Source organism: Chiloscyllium plagiosum, unplaced genomic scaffold (genome assembly GCF_037043375.1).
Source record: "Chiloscyllium plagiosum isolate Xiang-an unplaced genomic scaffold, Cpla_swu_hap1 HiC_scaffold_39, whole genome shotgun sequence".
NCBI classification, from domain to species: Eukaryota; Metazoa; Chordata; class Chondrichthyes; order Orectolobiformes; family Hemiscylliidae; genus Chiloscyllium; species Chiloscyllium plagiosum.
Window position 1 is genome coordinate 41,563,329 of NW_028270177.1, and position 17,991 is coordinate 41,581,319.

The window sequence follows — 17,991 nt, forward strand, 5'->3', positions numbered from 1 at the left end:
ACCTTAATTAAGTTTCTGGATTAGTGGTCTAGCAATAATACCACTAGGCTATCGCCTCACCTTATGATGGTTCCTTTCCAGAGTTGGAAAGTCTTTCCTGGCGTGAAGGCTCCCAGGGATGATAATTTTAACTTCCTTCGGGATATTGGTGAGTATAATATCCAGAATGGAGTAGAAACCTTCTTTGGACTCCTCTCTAGAATCAAGTGTTGGAGCACAGGTACTTATGATTGTTACCTGTCAGTTTTTGGCAAGTTCTGGATGGTGAATCATGCAGCAATTATTGATATCAGCAGTGAGCTCCAAGAGATGGTTGACAAATTTGTTTCTTTTTTGGTGAAACCAAAAATGCATCCCAGTTTTATCCTTGGGTTTTCCTCTACATTGGTGTAACCGCTAATTTATATGAAATTATATGGTGACATTTTAAAGATTTTTGGCAGTTTCCTTTCACAAGCCAAACACTAGCTGGATCAAGATCAGAATTCTGTGGCTGTTGTTTAATTGTCACGTGAATGGCAGGCTTCAATGTCTGCTTCCCCAAAGTTCACATGGGGTCAGGTCTGTCTCTGTGAAGGGTCATACTATATAGAGTAACAATTGGAAAGGGCAGTCAGTGGAGCACCACCTCCACCATGCTGTGTTCACTCAATACTATTGCAATTGTTCAGTTCTTCCTCAAGGTTTGACCTGGAATACCTGGATGACATTCTGTAATTCCAAAGCTGAAGAAGTAAATCTTTTTAGTTAGAACTTTCATTTCACTGTGGAAGGTTCAGGTTGATCCATACCCAGTAACCTGCTTTGAAACAAAAACAGAAATTGCTGGAAAAGGTCTGACAGCATGTGTGGAGAGAAGCCAGAGTTAATATTTTGCATCGAGTGACCCTTCCTCAGAACTGATGGTAGCTAGGAAAGTGCCGGTTTAGATGTAGGATGGTGGGAGGGGGTAAGGAATAAACAATAGGTAGAGATGGGAGCCCAAAGTGAGAGAAAAACAGTTGGACACCAAAGGAGTGGATTACAATCTGGCTGGGAGGGCGAATAGCTATTAATGAGGACAGTTAGTGGCTAATAGTGGGTTGTGTGTCATAGCAGACAATGTGATAACAAGGCCTGGTGTGTTGGGGTAGATGGGAAAGCTCAAGCCTTAAAGTTATTGAACTCAATATTGAGGTCAGAAGGCTGCAGGGTCTCCAGGTGGAAAATGAAATGCTGTTTTTCCAGCTTGCACTCAGCTTTGCTAGAGCACTTGCAGGCCAGCCTGAGACAGAGATATTGGCCAGGGTTAAGGGTGGTGTTGAGTGACAGGCAACTGGAAGTTCAGGGTCTCTATTATGGAGGCTAAATTCAAGTATTCTGTGAAGTGGTCACCCAGTCTATGCTTTGTTTCCCCAGTGTTGAGGAAACCATATTGTGAGCAGTGAATGCAGTAAACTAGATTGCATGAAATGCAGGTAAAGCACTGCATCACCTGGAAAGTGTGTTTCGGTCCTTGGATATTGGGGAGGGAGGAAGTAAATGGACAGGTGCTACACTTTCTACGGTTGCAACAGAAGGTGCAAGGAGATGTTGGGGTGAAGGAAAAGTGGACCAGGGTTTCCTGGAAGAAACAGTCCCTGCAGAAGGCTGACAAGGGAAAGGAGGAGAATATGTGTCTGGTGGTGGCATCTCACTGGAGATGATAGAAATGGCAGCTAATGATCCTCTGAATATGAATGTTGCTGTGATGGTAGGTCAGGACAAGGGAAACCCTATCACTGTTGTGGAAGGGAAGACAGAGGATGAGGGCTGAATTGCAGGAGATGGATCGGATCCAGCTGAGGGTCCTGTTAACAACAGATGAGGAATCCTTGGTTGAGGACATTTCAGAGGCTACCTTGTTGAAGCTGGCATCATCGGAACAGGTGTGACTGAGACAGAGGAACTGGGTGAATGGAACAAAGTCTTTACAACAACAAGGGTATGCGCATATATAATTCAGGTCACTGTGGGAGTGGGTGGATTTATAGTGGATATTAGTGGCCGGTCTATCCCCAGAAATAGAAACAGAGATGTCAATGAATAAAAGGGACAAGTCAAAGGTGAGAGCAGGATGTAAATTGGAAGCAAAATTGATATACTGTTCCAATTCCAGATGAAAGAGGGAAGCAGCACCGACAATATCTTCAATATACCAGAGAAAGAGTTATGGGTGGCATAACTGGGACCCATGCAGGTTACCAAGGACCTGAAGAAAATGAGAGGAGTTAAAAGAAAAGTTGTTCAGGGTGAGGATGGGCTCAGCTAGATGAAGGAGGGTGGTGGTGGATAGGACGGTTCAGGCTTTTGTTCCAGGAGCCTGCTTTGAAAACTCTGCTCATAATTTGACAGCTGAGACAAATTTTACCAACAGCAGTTGAACAAACCCATTGAATTCTAAAACAATCAGCAACAATCTAAATTAAACCATTCACAATATTCTAAAAATAAGATCAATCCACCAAATAATCAAAAACATTAATGGTTCATTTAAAAAGACCCAGGATTCAGATCTCAGTCTACATTTTTACTTTAAAAAACCCATTCTTCTTTGGGTAGAAAGTCCTATCTACCAAATTTTATTGACATTTACCCCTTAGTTTTGAAGATATATTGTTTGGAGGCAAACACACCAACAGGATTAAGCACATTACCTCCACTCACCCTAAATGGTAGGTGTAACCTGTCAGCCCTTATAAGGATAACCGATCTCCCCCAGTAAGGGGTATTACCATATGAGGGAGGCAGACAGCCCTGTATACAACATTAACACATTGGTCAAGCAATTTGCCCCTGGACAGGGTAAGCTGTCTGTCACTTTATGGGCTATTATCACATGAGGTAAGCAGTCTGCCTCTGTACGGATTAGAAGGGGCTGACATCACTGTAGAAAGTCAAAGCTGATCAAGATGTGGAGGTGCTGGTGTTGGACTGGGGTGAACAAAGTTAAAAATCACACAACACCAGGTTATAGTTCAACAAGTCTATTGGAAGTACTAGCTTTTGGAATGCTGATCCTTTGTCAGGTAGCTGTGGAGCAGGATCATAAGACAGAATTTATAGCAAATGATTACAGTATCATGCAACTTATATGATATACTGAACAAACCTAGATTGCTGTTAAGTCTTTCATCTTTTATAATCTAGCAATCTAGGTTTGTTGAATATATCGTGTCAGTTGCTTGACACTGTGATCTTTTGCTATAAATTCTCTGTCTTATGGCCCTGCTCCACAGCTACCTGAGGAAGGAGCAGCGCTTTGAAAGCTTGTACTTTCAACGGCTGATCAAGGTGAAGTTCTCCTCAATGTGTTTCATTGTAATTAGTGATAATACTGTACAGACAGAGCATTAACCTGCTGTTACTGTTCTTCATTCCCAGCCTGATGTGGACAAAGCAGTGAAAGCAGCTAGAGACGCTTTCCAGCCAGGCTCCCCATGGAGAAATCTAAATACATCAGCCAGAGGACAGCTCTTATATAAATGGGCTGACCTCATTGAGCGAGATCGACACATTCTGGCAGTAAGTAAGATGAGATGAAATAAAATATGCATTCTCAGACTAGGAATATGAGAATTAAACCAATCTAGATGCATTCTAGATTGAATTTCAGTTCCAATGCTTTATCACTGTATCAGTTTGAATAAAAGGTCTACTTCTTCAATTAACTAGTTTTAGTGAACTTGCATTTTAATTGATTATTCCATACAGAATATTAGACTTGTTTTATGTCTTCAAGTAATACTGACATGGAATGTTTTTAACAGAAAATAAATAATTAGCAATTATTGTGACAAATGATATTGTATTCAATGATAGCGTTATCTTAAAGGATTCAAATATTGCTGCTTTGATAGTGCACAAAATATTGTTTCATAAAAATGATGAAAAATTACATTAAAGATTCATCCAAAATAGTTAAACAATGCACTTATGGAATGAAGGATAATCAAAAAGATTGGCACAAAGTCACGGTGTTTAGGGCGGCACGGTGGCACAGTGGTTAGCACTGTGAGACCCACGTTCAATTCCCGCCTCAGGCAACTATCTGTGTGGAGTTTGCATATTCTCCCCGTGTCTGCGTGGGTTTCCTCTGGGTGCTCCGGTTTCCTCCCACAGTCCAAAAATGTGCAGGTCAGGTGAATTGGCCATGCTAAATTGCCTGTAGTGTTCGGTGAAGGGGTAAATGTAGGGGAATGGGTCTGGGTGGATTGCTCTTCGGAGGGTCAGTGTGGACTTGTTGGGCCGAAGGGCCTGTTTCCACACTGTAAGTAATCTAATCTAATCAATCCTAGAATTAATACCAGTTTCTGCAACAGTCTTGTTGAGATGACTTTCCTGTGAAATTAATTTATTTGCACTGATTGTAAGGGTCAGAGGAAAAGCATTTATTGCCCATCCCGAGTTGGCCCTTGGAGAGTTGCCTTCTTGGATGCTACAGTCCATATGTTGTAGGTGGACCCAGAATGCCCTGAGGGAGTGAATTCCAGGATTTTGACCCAGCGACAGTGAAGGAACAGGAACATTATTCCAAACCAGGATGATGTGAGGCTTGGAGGGGATCTTGCAGATGGTGTCATTCCCATATATCGGCTGCCTTGTCCCTCCAGGTGGAAATGCTCTTGAGTTTAGAAAGTGATGTCTAAGTATCTTTCGTAAATCTCTGCAGTGCATCTTTTAGATAATGCACATTGAGTGTTTGTTGTGAAGATATTGGATGTCTGTAGATATGATGCTAATCAAATGCTATTAAGACTGGGATCAATACGTGGAAAGAATGCATTATTTTCTCCAGGCAAATAACATTGGGGCAGATGAAAAGCAACTCTCCTGAGAGCTTGTGGACCTGCAAATTTATAATGAACCGAAATTTTCCTGAGGCACCAGACACTAAAATCTTTCAAGAGTTGACGGAGTTATTTAAGGAATATTGTGACCCCAAGCATCCTGTAATTCAGAGATGCTATTAATGTTACTTGGCATCAAGAACCACAGGAATCCGAATTGGGACTTTTAGAACATAGAACTTACAGCACAAGAACAAACGCTTGCGCCCACGATGTTGTGTCAAACATGACGTCAACTTAAACTATTCCCTTCTGCCTGCCCTTGGTCCATATCCCTCCATTCCTTGCACATTCATGTGCTTATCTAAAAGTCTCTTAAACGCTCCTATCGTATCTGCCTCCATCACAACCCTGGGCTGTGTGTTCCAGACTCCTACCACTGTCTGTGTAAAAAAACTTGACCCTCACATCTCCTTTGAACTTTCACCCTCTCACATTAAATGCATTCCCAACCCCCACCCAATATTAGACATTACAACTCTGGGACAAAGATTATGACCATCAACCTATCTCTGCATCACTTAATTTTCTAAACTTCTATCCAGTCTCCCCTCAGCCTCCGCTGCTCCAGAGAAAATAACCCAAGTTTTTCTAGCCTTTCCTTAGAGCTCATACCCTCTAATCCAGGCAATGTTCTGTAAACCTCTTCCATATCCTCTCAAACACCTTTACCACCCTATCTACTTGCATGGCCACTTTAGGGAGGTATAAACTTGAATCCCAAGATGCCTGTGTACATCAATGCTGTTTAAGGTCCTGCCATTAATTGTATACTTTTCCTTAGCATTTGATCTCCCAAAGTGCAGCACCTCATACTTACCCTGATTAAACTCCATCTGCCATTTCTCTGTCCATATCTGCAACTGATCTACATCCTGATGTATCCTTTGACAACCTTCTACACTATCGATGACTCTACCCATCTTTTTATCGTCTGCAAACTTACTAAGCCACCCACTTACATTTTCATCCAACTCATTTATGTATATCACAAACATGAGAGGTCCCAGTACAGATCCCTGTGGATCACCACTAGTCACGGAACTCCAACCAGAGTAACAACCATCTGCCTTCTATGGGGAAGCCAATTCTGAATCCACACAGCCAAGTCACCATGGATCCCTTGCATCTTAATCTTCTGGATGACCCTACTACAAGGGACCTTCTGGAAAGCCTTACTAAAATCCATGTAGACAATATCCTCTGCTCTATCCTCATTGTCATCTCCTCAAAACATTCAATCAAAATAGTAAGACATGACCTGCCCCACACAAAGCCTTGGTGACTGTCCCTAATTTGACTATGCTTTTCCACATGCACATAAATCCGATCCCTAAGTATTCTTTCCAAAAGCTACCCAATCACCTTTTAACTAAGTTCAGGGGACTGGCAGAGGCATGTGACTTTGGTTTAACCCTTAATGAGATGCTGAGAGACCATTTGGTATGTGGGATTAATGATGTAACCATGCAAAAGCGCCTAATAGCTGAAGCCCAACTGGACTTCAAACAGGAGCTACAACTGGCTTTATCAATGGAAAGTGCGACAAGTGGAGCATATGAATTGCAGGGTATTCCAATGGAAGTGGACATCCTTGCCAGTCTGACTGAGTTTGGGGAGCACCATTTGAGTGAAAGCAATTGCATTGCCACACTCAGGACATATCTTGAACAGAAGGTCTTGAGGTCAGCCCACAGCAAAACCCCAAAACAAAGCCAAGCCTCAGAGAAATGGTTAAAATTTTCTTCAGGATCCTGGCCAGCAAGCCATTATGGTTGCAGCTGGTATGCTGACTCGAGACAGCAAAAGAGACCACTGGATCTAAATTGTGTGAGAGAACCCATAGGCCAGCATCTTGGAGAGTACGCACCCTGGAAAGTTCACCTACATCTGGTTTGGAACAGTTGAATTACATAACAACATCTGAATCAGAACCAATCAAAATAAATAAAAACCTAAAAGAACTACGAATGCTGTAAATCAGTTCTGAGGAAGGGTCACTCGACCAGAAACGTTAACTTTAATTTATCTCCATAGATGTTGCCAGACCTGCTGAGCTTTTCCAGCAATTTCTGTTTTTGGCCATCAAAACATGTCTAGTTAAATGGTCACATGGTTCTAATGGAGGTTGATACTGACACAGATGTTTCAGTGATCGTAGAACCAATCTTTAATAAAATTCACTGTGGACTCCACCACCTTTGTTTGTGCAAGACTTTGGCTCAACTAAGAACCTATACCAGAATCCTTTACAGATTAAGGGTACAACTTCAGTTCCAGTCTCTCATGAGAAGCAGCTGGTTCAGTTCCCACTCATTTTGGTAAAAGACTCAGGTCCAAGTGCAATGAGGTGGAATTGGTTGAGAAAGATTCACCTAGGCTGGCTCAAAATTCTTCAATTAGAAAATGGCTGCCTGAGTGAAGTCCTAAGTAAATACCCAGACGTTTTTCAGGAAGGTCTAGGGACTATCAAAGGAACCAAGAGCACCTTGCACGTTGACCTGGATGCAATCCCACACTTCTGCAGGGCCCACCCGGTGCTATTTACCTTATGGACAAAAGTTGAGGCAGACATCGGAAGACTGGAAAGCAAATGAATCATCAAACCATCCAGTTTGTGGAGTGGTTAGCATGGTCATACTGATTTTAAAGCCTGATGGGTTGGTTTGCCTTTATGGACATTTTAATCAAATGGTAAACTGCTCTTTGTAGCTGGATAAATACCCAATCACTCACATAGAGGATTTATACACAAAGCTGGCAGGTGAGCTGTCCTTCAAAGCTGGACATGAGCCATGCGTACTTGCAATTGCAGTTCGATAAGGATTACCAGGAGTATGCTATAATTAATACCCATAAGGATTTGTACCAATATACGAAGTGTCTGTTAACACAGCAATTCAGACTCCCTGAGTGAACTGTAACAAAGCACCATTATATTTGTGTTTCTAAATCTGTATGTGTCCATCTCTGATATGTAAAAATGTATATTTTGATATGTACACGAGCCTGTACATGGGTACATATATTTGAACATTGCATATGTATGTGTGTTTGCATCTATGTGTATGTACCTGTAAATGCAATATATTGTAAATGAATTTGAATATGCATGTGTGTTTATCTATAGGTATAGATATGTGTATTTTTAAACCTTTTGTTTGTATGCTTGGGTATGTAGGTGTGCCTAATGATCAATCACACAGATGATTAAATGAAAGTTAGAAATTTTTAATTAATCATAGATAATAGATGAGGATATATTCATTCCCCAACAGTAGTTGTCCCTGGGACTTCTAAACTGGAATGTTCCATGTGGTGAGTGCGCTCTCATAGGATAGGGGGCATGTGAGGATTGGTTGAGCAACCATGAAGAAACAGTGATAAGTATCCAGGTTGAAGTGCTGCGTGACTTGGAAGTGTTAATGTTCCCATGACTTTGCAGCTTTTGTGGCTTTCAGTTTAAAAGTTCACAGAGGAGAGAGGAGCAACTGATATACTGTGAGTTATTGCAGGGCAATCTGTAGCTAATATATACTGCGGCCAGACTGAGCTGAAGGTGGAGGGGTGGATATTGAGAATTGTGACCTTAACGAAGGCAATCTCCCTAACCTGGATGGTATCAGGTTTCTCAGGTTTTATTGTAGCTGCAGCCTTCCAGGTGAGAGTTCATCATGCACCTGCCTGTGCCTTGTAGTTGCGTGGGTTCAGCAGGCCATAAAACAACTACTATTATATAGATTAGATTACCTACAGTGTGGAAACAGGCCCTTCGGCCCAACAAGTGCACACTGACCCTCTGAAGAGTAACCCACCCAGACCCATTTCCCTCTGACTAATGCACCTAACACTATGGGCACTTTAGTATGGCCAATTTGCCTGACCTGCACATCTTTAGACTGTAGGAGGAAACCAGAGCACGTGGAGGAAACTCACGCAGACATGGGAAGAATGTGCAAACTCCACACAGACAGTCACCCAAGGCTGGAATTGAACCTGGGACCCTGGTACTGTAAGGCAGCAGTGCTAACCACTGAGCCACCGTATAGCTCCATTAATATTACAAAGCAATGCAAAATGCTACCAGTTTGACACCAGCTCAGATAAACAGATATTTGTATAAACGACTGAGAAAGATCACTTTTAAGGAGAATATTGGAGAAGCAGTGGTAGAGAAATGGAAATTGAAGGAGAAAATTTGAGAGTTTAGGATCCAGGTAGCTGAAAGCACAATCATCAAATGAGGGAACAATAAAAAATCAAGCATTCTCAAGAGGCTATAATTGCAGCGACTCAGATATCTCAGATCATTGTGGAACCAGAGGAGATGACAGAGAAAGAGAGTGTAGGGAGGTTACAGAGATAGAGCAAATAAAGAGCTTGCAGAAATAGTGGAGTGAGGAGATTACAGAGATGGGGAGGGTGAGGAGATCACAGAGTTATGGGGATGAGATTAGAGAGATAGTGCGAGAGTCATATAAATATGGAAGAATGAGGAAATTATAGAGATAGGGCGGAGTGAAGAGGTTACAGAAATAAGGGAAGTGAAGAGATTACAGAGATAGGGGTGTAAGGAGATTACAGATACAGTGAGAAGTGAGAACATAAAGGGATTTGAAATTAAGGATGAGAATTTTAAGAGCATTGCTTTCTTGAGAATTAATTGTTTTCCTTTATTGGTCAGAGCTTGGATATAGGAGTTGGGAGATCATGTTGCGGCTGTACAGGACATTGGTAAGGATACCTTTGGAATACTGTGTGCAATTCTGGTCCTATAGGAAGGATTGCGTGAAACCTGAAAGGGTTCAGAAAAGATTTACAAGGATGTTGCCACGGTTGGAGGGTTTCAGCTATGGGGAGAGGCTGGGACTGTTTTCCCTCGAGCGTCAGAGGCTGAGGGTGACATTAAAGAGATTTATAAAATCATGAGGGACATGGGTAGGCTAAATAGACAAGGTCTATTCCCCTGTGGTGGGGAAGTGTAGAACTAGTGGGTAAGGTTTAGGGTGAGAGGGGAGAGATTTAAAAGGGAACTAAGGGGCAACCTTTTCAAATAGAGGGTGGTGCGTGTATGGAATGAGCTTTCAGAAGAAGTGGTGAAGGCTGGTACAATTACAACAATTAAAAGGTATCTGGATTGGGTATAGGAATAGGAAAGGTTTAGAGGGATGTGGGCCAAGTGCTGGCAAATGGGACTAGATTAATTTAGGATATCTGATCAGCATGGATGAGTTGGACTGAAGGATCTGTATCCTTGCTGTACATCTCTATGACTCTACAATGAATGAAATGATAGAGGAATTGGTTAAGACATAGAAGAGAGTTTGAATGATGTTGGGAGGTCATGTTGCGGCTGTATAGGTCATTCTGCTATAATGCGATAGTTATGTCCCTTTGCAACCGCGTGCTATAAAAAATTACGTTGTGGAAAACTGCTATAGAAAATCACACTGTAGAAGATCATTAATAGAAAATCACTATACCCGTTCAGTAGAAAGTTTGCATTATCTAAACAGTGTCCACACCATCTGAATGGGAAGGGTTTAGAGGGATGTGGGCCAAATGTTAGCAAGTGGCACTAGGTTAGAATTAGAATCCCTACAGTGTGGAAACAGGCCCTTTGGCCCAACAAGTCCACACCAACCCTCCAAAGAATAACCCAACCACTACCATTCCCCTACCCTATATTTACTCTTGACTAATGCACCTAACTTACACAAACCTAATTACTATGGGAAACTTAACATGACCAATTCACCTGACCTGCAAGTCTTTGGATTTTGGGAGGAAACCAGAGCACCCTGAGGAAACCCACACAGACACAGGGGGAATGTGCAAACTCCACACTGACCGAGGCTGGAATCGAACCTGGATTCCTGGCGCTGTGAGGCAGCAGTGCTAATCACTGAGCCACCGTGCCACTCAATTCTTTATGATGATTTGGAATCTAATGCGATGTCAAGGCTCCAACCAATCTGGATCAGTCTCAGCTAATTCCTAGGAGAAGGCATGGAGTCAGTTATTAGGGAAAAGAGTTTGGGGTGGCAACAGAAGACATGACTTCGAAGAAATTCTTCTTCAACTGATACTGGACATCAGACAGAGTGTAACAATGCACAGAAAGTGGATGTGTCCAGGGCAATGGTGATGAGATAGGTGGAGACCGAACATATGGAATATGAAACCTCTGGCCTGTTCTGCTGTACTTCATGTTTATTATCAGAACCCTTGGCTGTTTAATGTACTTGTTGCCTCTTAACATTATATGGAGTGAGCTGAAGTGGCTGGACAATGATGTACCTCGTGGTGGGGACTTCAGGATGAAGTTGAGTACGTTCATTCAGTTGCCACTTATGACTGAAGATAATTACAATCACATCAGTTATGCCCTCAGGTACTGCAATTGACCATGAAGCTAGGGGCAATGATAGTTGCCCCCAGTCCTCCTCCTAAATGCTCAGTTCTCCACAACCATTCAGAAAGCATTTAATGGATCACAGAACTTTCTTGTATTGGTTCTGGGACTACTTATCTCTGTCTATAACCAGCTGCTGCGGGTGTTCATCATGCCAGTGACTTCACTGCATCCAAGCTTTATTCTAAACTTGATGCTACTTCAGGAATTCTCATAAAAACTCCATATTAATTCCTGGTGAGTCTCCTTGTTGATGGTAATCCTGCCACTAGGCCTGGAGGCTATGGGTCCATGGAGGATGCAATTCTAGTTGCAGACTGTAAAACCTTATGTTCACAACTAAGATGTATTCATTGTCTGTGAAAAGTTTGCTGATGAAATGTTAAAGTGTATTACTTCCTCACATTAGTTCCGTCACCACCTGAAAAACGCTCAACTAGCAGCTATGCCTGTTAGCACTCAACCAGTTGAGTCAGTGTCAACACTGAATCATTCTTGTTTACAGGTACATATATATATACATTTGGAATAAAGTCTCTGCTTAAACATTGTTCGAAGATTTTTTCAAATGATAGTCAACCAAGAGGAGAAATAATTCAAAAGCAGAAAGGGGGGAGCAGTCTGAAGGTATTAGGCATCACGGGGTTTGGAGTCCAAAGGCTGCTGTCATATTGTTGAAGCTCCCACTTGTGGAGGGCCTGTTTCACCAATGGAACTGGTGGCCATGCAGGAAAGGTGATGGAGGAATTTGAGATGGTGACTGGCATTTATAACACGGCTGTTGCTTGACCATGTGTGAGACAGGTCTCAACTAGATTTCACTGTAAAGTATATTGCTCATCTTATAGACTGCTCTATTCTTTAATTAAGAGATGCTTGACTCAATGCAGTAAGTCTGTCCAATTATCTATCTTTAATAAACTTCTTGGTTTATTAAGTGGCAGGCCACTTCAAAAAACATGAAGAGTCAGCCACACAGTGAGGATTGGAGTCGTGTGTGTGTGTGTGCACGCGCACTCCCTTCCCTGAAGGACATAATGAGCAACTCAGATTTTTGTAACAATTACCTTTATTTTTCTGCTATCATCTCACAAATTATCTATTCAATTTGACTTCATAAGTACCAAGGAGGAATATGAACTTATGACCTCAGAGTTGGTGATCCAGGACCGTAACTGTGTAGATACTGTACCAACTTTTAATAAGCTGCCATTGGTGAGTTCTCACTCTTTTATGAATTCCAAAATCAGACAGCATCAAGCATAGAAGAACCTATTAGGGTTAATCAAACACCACAATTATCTTACATCACAGCACAAGATATCAATTTAAATTAATTTTCACCAGGTGAAGGCAAATTGCTGGTGAGATCCTTTTTCATTAAACAAAGGCATTCATAAATTAAAGGAATGACAGACAACAAAGTATCTGAGGACAGAATCAATTCTTTTGTATTAAGGTTGGCTCTATTACTAAAAAGGAGAAAAATGATACAATCCCACTACAAATACATTCTACAAGGGAAAAGTAGCAGAGCGAAATTCAATCGCAAATAAATAGCTTTGAGCTGAGTTCAAACACACCTGGCCAGGAGCATACAGTGTGGTTCATCTGATGTGAAAACTTCAAGTTCTTTTCATGTCAACAGGAATAAAACACACACGTATCTTTGATGATTGCAAACATTTGGTTTGTCAGCAACCACCTCTGTCATCGTAAACCACATCAGTGGAGACAGGTTGCTAATCCAGTGACAGACCTTTCTAAAGGCCTTCCTTGTGCCTGGAAGTTGCTGTCCTTGATGCTACCTGCTTCTGACTGTGTCAGAAATAAAGGCTCAATCGCTCAATGAGGACATTGGCCCTAACCATCCCAGTAACTAGTGGTGTTAGGGATTAGCACAATGGCAACTGGTGTCCACTCGCAGCGTAGTTTGTTTCGGGTGGGGGTGGGGCTGGTGGTTTTGTACATTGTGAGGTGGAGGCGATTATAGAAATTTCCACGAACTCGCTGTGTTGTGTAAGAGCAAATGTTGCTGGATGAGGTCCCTGTCAGAGGCGAAGGTACCAGTCCTGGCTCGGTGGTTGGTAAACTCACTTCAGAAGCAAAGACTAGTGAGTTCAAAGTATTGAACGTTTAATTCAAGCCTATGAACATAGGACTGAAGTAGACAGTTTCACTGACAGAACTTGTTCCACTATGGCATGAGATGGTGACCAATCTGCCCATTTACAAACTTGTCCTTTACTGCATTTGGATAACTGCTTATGTCTGCAGTGGAGTAAGAGGGGACATTCAGAAAGGAACTGGGGAGTGCAGGTCCAACATGTGCCCTCTAGAGGGAAATGTCAGAGCAACAAGTTCAGTGAACCCCGAATGGCTAGGACAATTCAGGACTGGATGAGAAAGAAGAGAAGTTCTTTTAGCAAGTTCAAAGGGAGCACTTCAGCTGCGACCTTAGAAGAATATAGGAAGTGCATGAGTGAACTTAAGAAAACAATTAAAAGAGCAAAATTGGGCATGAGAAAAGACTTACAAACAGGATTAGGTAGAATCCTGAGATATTTTATAAATACATTAAAGGGAAGAGGTTAACCAGGGAAAGAGTAGTGCCATGAGGGACCAAGGGGGCAACCTGTGTGTGAAACCGCAGGAGATTGGAACCATGTTGAACCAGTCTTCCGCAGGAGATTGGAAGCAGTCTTCCCTCTGAAAAAGGGGTATGTAGGTATGAAATTCAGGAAAAGGGACTGTGAGGAACTTGCACAGTTTGACATGGGAAGCGGTGAAGTATTGGAGGCTCTGTCGAGCTTAAAAAACAGACAATCCCCCAGCGCGGGTTAATTACATCCCAGGCTGCTGTGGGAGGCGAGGCAGGATATTGCAGGGGGCCTCACGCAAGTGTTTAATTCCTGTCTGGCCACAGGGGAAGTACCAGAGGACTGGAGGACGGCTAATGTGGTTCCGCTTTTTAAAAAGATGGTAGAGATGAACCAGGAAATTACAGAGCAGTGAGTCTCATGTCAGCGGTAGGGAAACTATTGGAGAAAATTCTTAAGGAATTAAGAATAAATACCTACTTGGAAAGGTATGGGTTACTTAGAGATAGTCAGCATGGCTTTGTCAGAGGAAGGACATGTCAAACAAATTTGTTAGAATTTTTTGAAAATGTGATCAAATGTGTAGATGAGGGAAGTTTGGTTGATGTAGTTTATACGGATTTTAGCAAAGCTTTTGACAGTGTCCTACGTGGGAGGCTGATTGAGAAAGTTAAAACATATGGAATTGAGGGAAATTTGGCAAGATGGATCAGAAACTGGCTTAGTAATAGGACACAAATGGTACGAGTAGAAGGTTGGTCGAGTGACTGGAGGCACTGTACGACAAGGACCTGTATTTTTCTGGTCACCTCACTATATTTTTCACTATATACTGTACATAAATGATATATATGAAAATACGGGGGAATGTTACGCAAATTTGCAGATGACACCAAGATTGGTAGAATGGTTAACAGTGAACAAGATAGATGGGTTAGTCAGAATAACTGACCAGTTGCAAAGGACATTTAACACGAAAAAGTGCGAGGTGATGCTCTTTGGAATAGAAACAGTATGGCGGAGTATTTAATAAATGGGAGGACGCTGGGCAGCTTAAGGGAACAGGGAGATCTTGGTGAAATTATTCACAGATCTCTGAAGTCAGCAGAGCATGTGAATAAGGTAATTAAGAAGACAAATGGCTAACTTGCTTTCATTAGTCGTGAAATAGACTAATAGCTGATCACTATTTCACGACTAATGAAAGCAGGAGGTAATGTCAGAGTTGTGTAGAGCATTGATCAGACCACAGCTGGAGTACTGTGTGCAGTTCTGGTCACCTCACTACAAGAAGGACGTGATAGCACTAGAAGGAGTACAGAAGAGGATGTTGCCTGAGATGCAGAAATTGAATTTTATGGAGAGACTAGACAGGCTTGGATTGTTTTCTTTAGAGCAGAAAAAACTAAGGGGGGGGACATATTTTAGGTGTATGAGATTATGAGGGGTAAGGACAGTGTGAATAGTGAGCAACTGTATTTAGGGTGAAGTGCAGGAGATTCAGAGGAGTTTTGGGAAAAAAAACTTTTTCACTCGGTCGGTGCTGGGAATCTGGAATGCACTTCCAGGGAAGATAGTGGAGGCCAGAAACCTTACAAACTTTAGAAAATATTTGGATGAGCACTTGAGGTATCATAACATTCTGGAATATGACACAAATGCAGGAAATTGAGATTAGTGCACCTTTAGTGGTAGTTATATTGATGCAGACTCGATGGGTTGAAGGCCCTATGAATCTGTGAACTGCAATCATTCAATTTCCATTTTAAAATATACAATTCTATCAGCAATTGCCATTTGTGGAAGAGAGTTGCAAACCTCTGCCATCCTTTGTGTGTAGAAGCATGTCCTCATTTCATCCTGATATATTCTGGATTGGAATGCATAAACTTTACGGGAGAGAATTTGGGAGAGCTTTTACCATTCTGTCATAATAGCTGATCACTGAGGTGGCAGATGACCACCTCTGCTCACCTGAGGCTGCATCTATTCTGATGGTGGAGATAAGAAGAAAATATGAAATGGATCAGACTGAGAAAGAGGCCATGTTGTCTGGCATTGCTGACAGCAAGTACCCATTGGAACTCCTTAACTAGCCCAGGATCCAAGAATTAACCACTTGTGCTGTGCACCCTGAGCACAGATCTATCAGTGATGTTTAAACGAGCACAGACCTGAATGTTTGTGTTTCACAGTTGCTTCAAGCTGCCATGGCTGATTTGACAGGAGGCAAGCATTCCTCAGTGCACTGATCCTTATCACTGGAGCTCTGCTCAAGCACATGCCCTGCAATGAACACCTTGGCACAAAGCCATAGCCACAGACACCCAGGCAGCTAGGATTCTTTGACAACGGCAGTTTCCCAAGGGTATAGGGTATCGTCGATTGTACAGATGGGGCCATTCAGCCTCAATCAGGCCAAATGTTACCTTTGACGAGTAAAAAAGTACAATAGTTATGTAGAGATAATAGTCATTCTGCAAAGCTTCCTGCTGATGGAGTTCTATCCTGGAAGCTGAATTATTCCTGAATCTTCAATGAATCTATTCTAAAGACTAATTGTAGAATGTGTCATCACTGAGTTAGCTTTGCTTTTTGGCTTTAACCTATGTTACCACCACTCTGTTAATAAATGTTTAACAGACTGATAGCCATATGTCAGCAGCAAAAGACTTTCAGTGATTTACAACGTTTTTATTCTAAAAATATAATTGAGCACAAAAACGGGTTTCCACCTTTCCCTTCTGGATTCTTTCCCAATCCAGAAGCCAACACTCTCCCACTGAGGAAGAATCCAGCTCTTCTTATTTTTTAAACCCATCACCAAATCACTCTTTTGATTAGTTAGTAAGGAACGAGAACCAAGTCTTTTTTGCTCAGGGTGCACAGCCCAAATGGTTAATCCTTAGATCCTGTTCTAGTTAAGGAGTTCTGGTGGGTACCTGCTGTCAGCAATGCCACGACTGAAATAACTAATTTAAACAATTAAACAAGTAACAATTAACAAGCTTTGCCCACCAGAGCAGCACAACCATGACAGGAAAGAAAAGGGTGGAGAAAACAAAGGAGGTTTTGAGTCAAAATCCTGTTGGAGTGGAAGATAATATACACACCAACTCAGGGGAGCCTACCTCCAACTCTCGAAAAACAAAACAGCTCCTCTCTTAAATACAGTGCCCAATGAGCCTACCTGCTCTCAATCAACTTTGGAGCTGTTCTGGTTGACCCTTAAAGGGACCTGCTTTACTAACACACATTTAACAGGGATGAAGAGCATTATAATGACACATATGGCTGAACAAGGACAGTATGTTTGAATCCAAGAACAATGACTCTTGTGCGAAGCAGTTGATCAGCCAGCTATGTAGAATGTAGAACACAGAACTGTACAGCCCAGGAATTGGCCTCTTCAGCCCACGATGTTGTGCCGAACATAATACCAAATTAAACTAAACCCTTCTGCCTACCCTTGGTCCATTCCTTGCATATTGATTTGCTTGTCTAAAAGTCCCTTAAACGTCCCTCTTGTATCTGTCTCCATTCCTGGCAACATGTTCCAGACTCTTACCAATCTCTGTATAAAAAATTTGACCCTCACATCTCCTTTGAACTTTCCCCTCTCACCCTAAATGCATGCCCCCCAGTTTTAGCCATTTCAACTCTAGGAAAAAGATTCTGACCGTCAACCTTATCTCCCCATCTCATTATTTTACAGAATTGAATCAAGTCTCCCTTAGCCTCCACTGCTCCAGAGAAAACAACCCGAGTTTTTCTAGCCTCTCTTTCTAGCTCATTTGCTGTAATCCAAACAGCATCCTGGTAAATCTCTTCTGCACCCTCTCCAAAGCCTCCACATCCTTCCTGTAATGTGGCAAATAGAATTGAATGCAATATTTTTAAAGTGTGACTTAACCAAAGTCTCATAAAACTGCAACATGACATCTGGACTCTTGTACTCAGTTCCCTGAACAATAAAGGCAAGCAGACCATACACTTTCTTTACTACCCTACCTACTTGCATGGTCACTTTCAGGGAGCTATGGAGTTGAACCCCAAGATCCCTCTATACAGTACTGTTCAGGGTCCTGCCATTAACTGTATACTTTTC

The 17,991-nt window shown here is 42.0% G+C and overlaps 1 protein-coding gene across 1 annotated transcript in view; it reads left to right on the plus strand.

The window, feature by feature from the left end:
- aldh1a3 (aldehyde dehydrogenase 1 family, member A3) overlaps positions 1-17,991 on the plus strand; it is a 147,282-nt gene that overhangs the window by 64,776 nt on the left and 64,515 nt on the right. Inside the window, exon 3 of the mRNA XM_043677665.2 lies at positions 3,403-3,543. Coding sequence (XP_043533600.2) covers positions 3,403-3,543 — 141 coding nt within the window. The remainder of the gene's footprint in view (positions 1-3,402; positions 3,544-17,991) is intronic.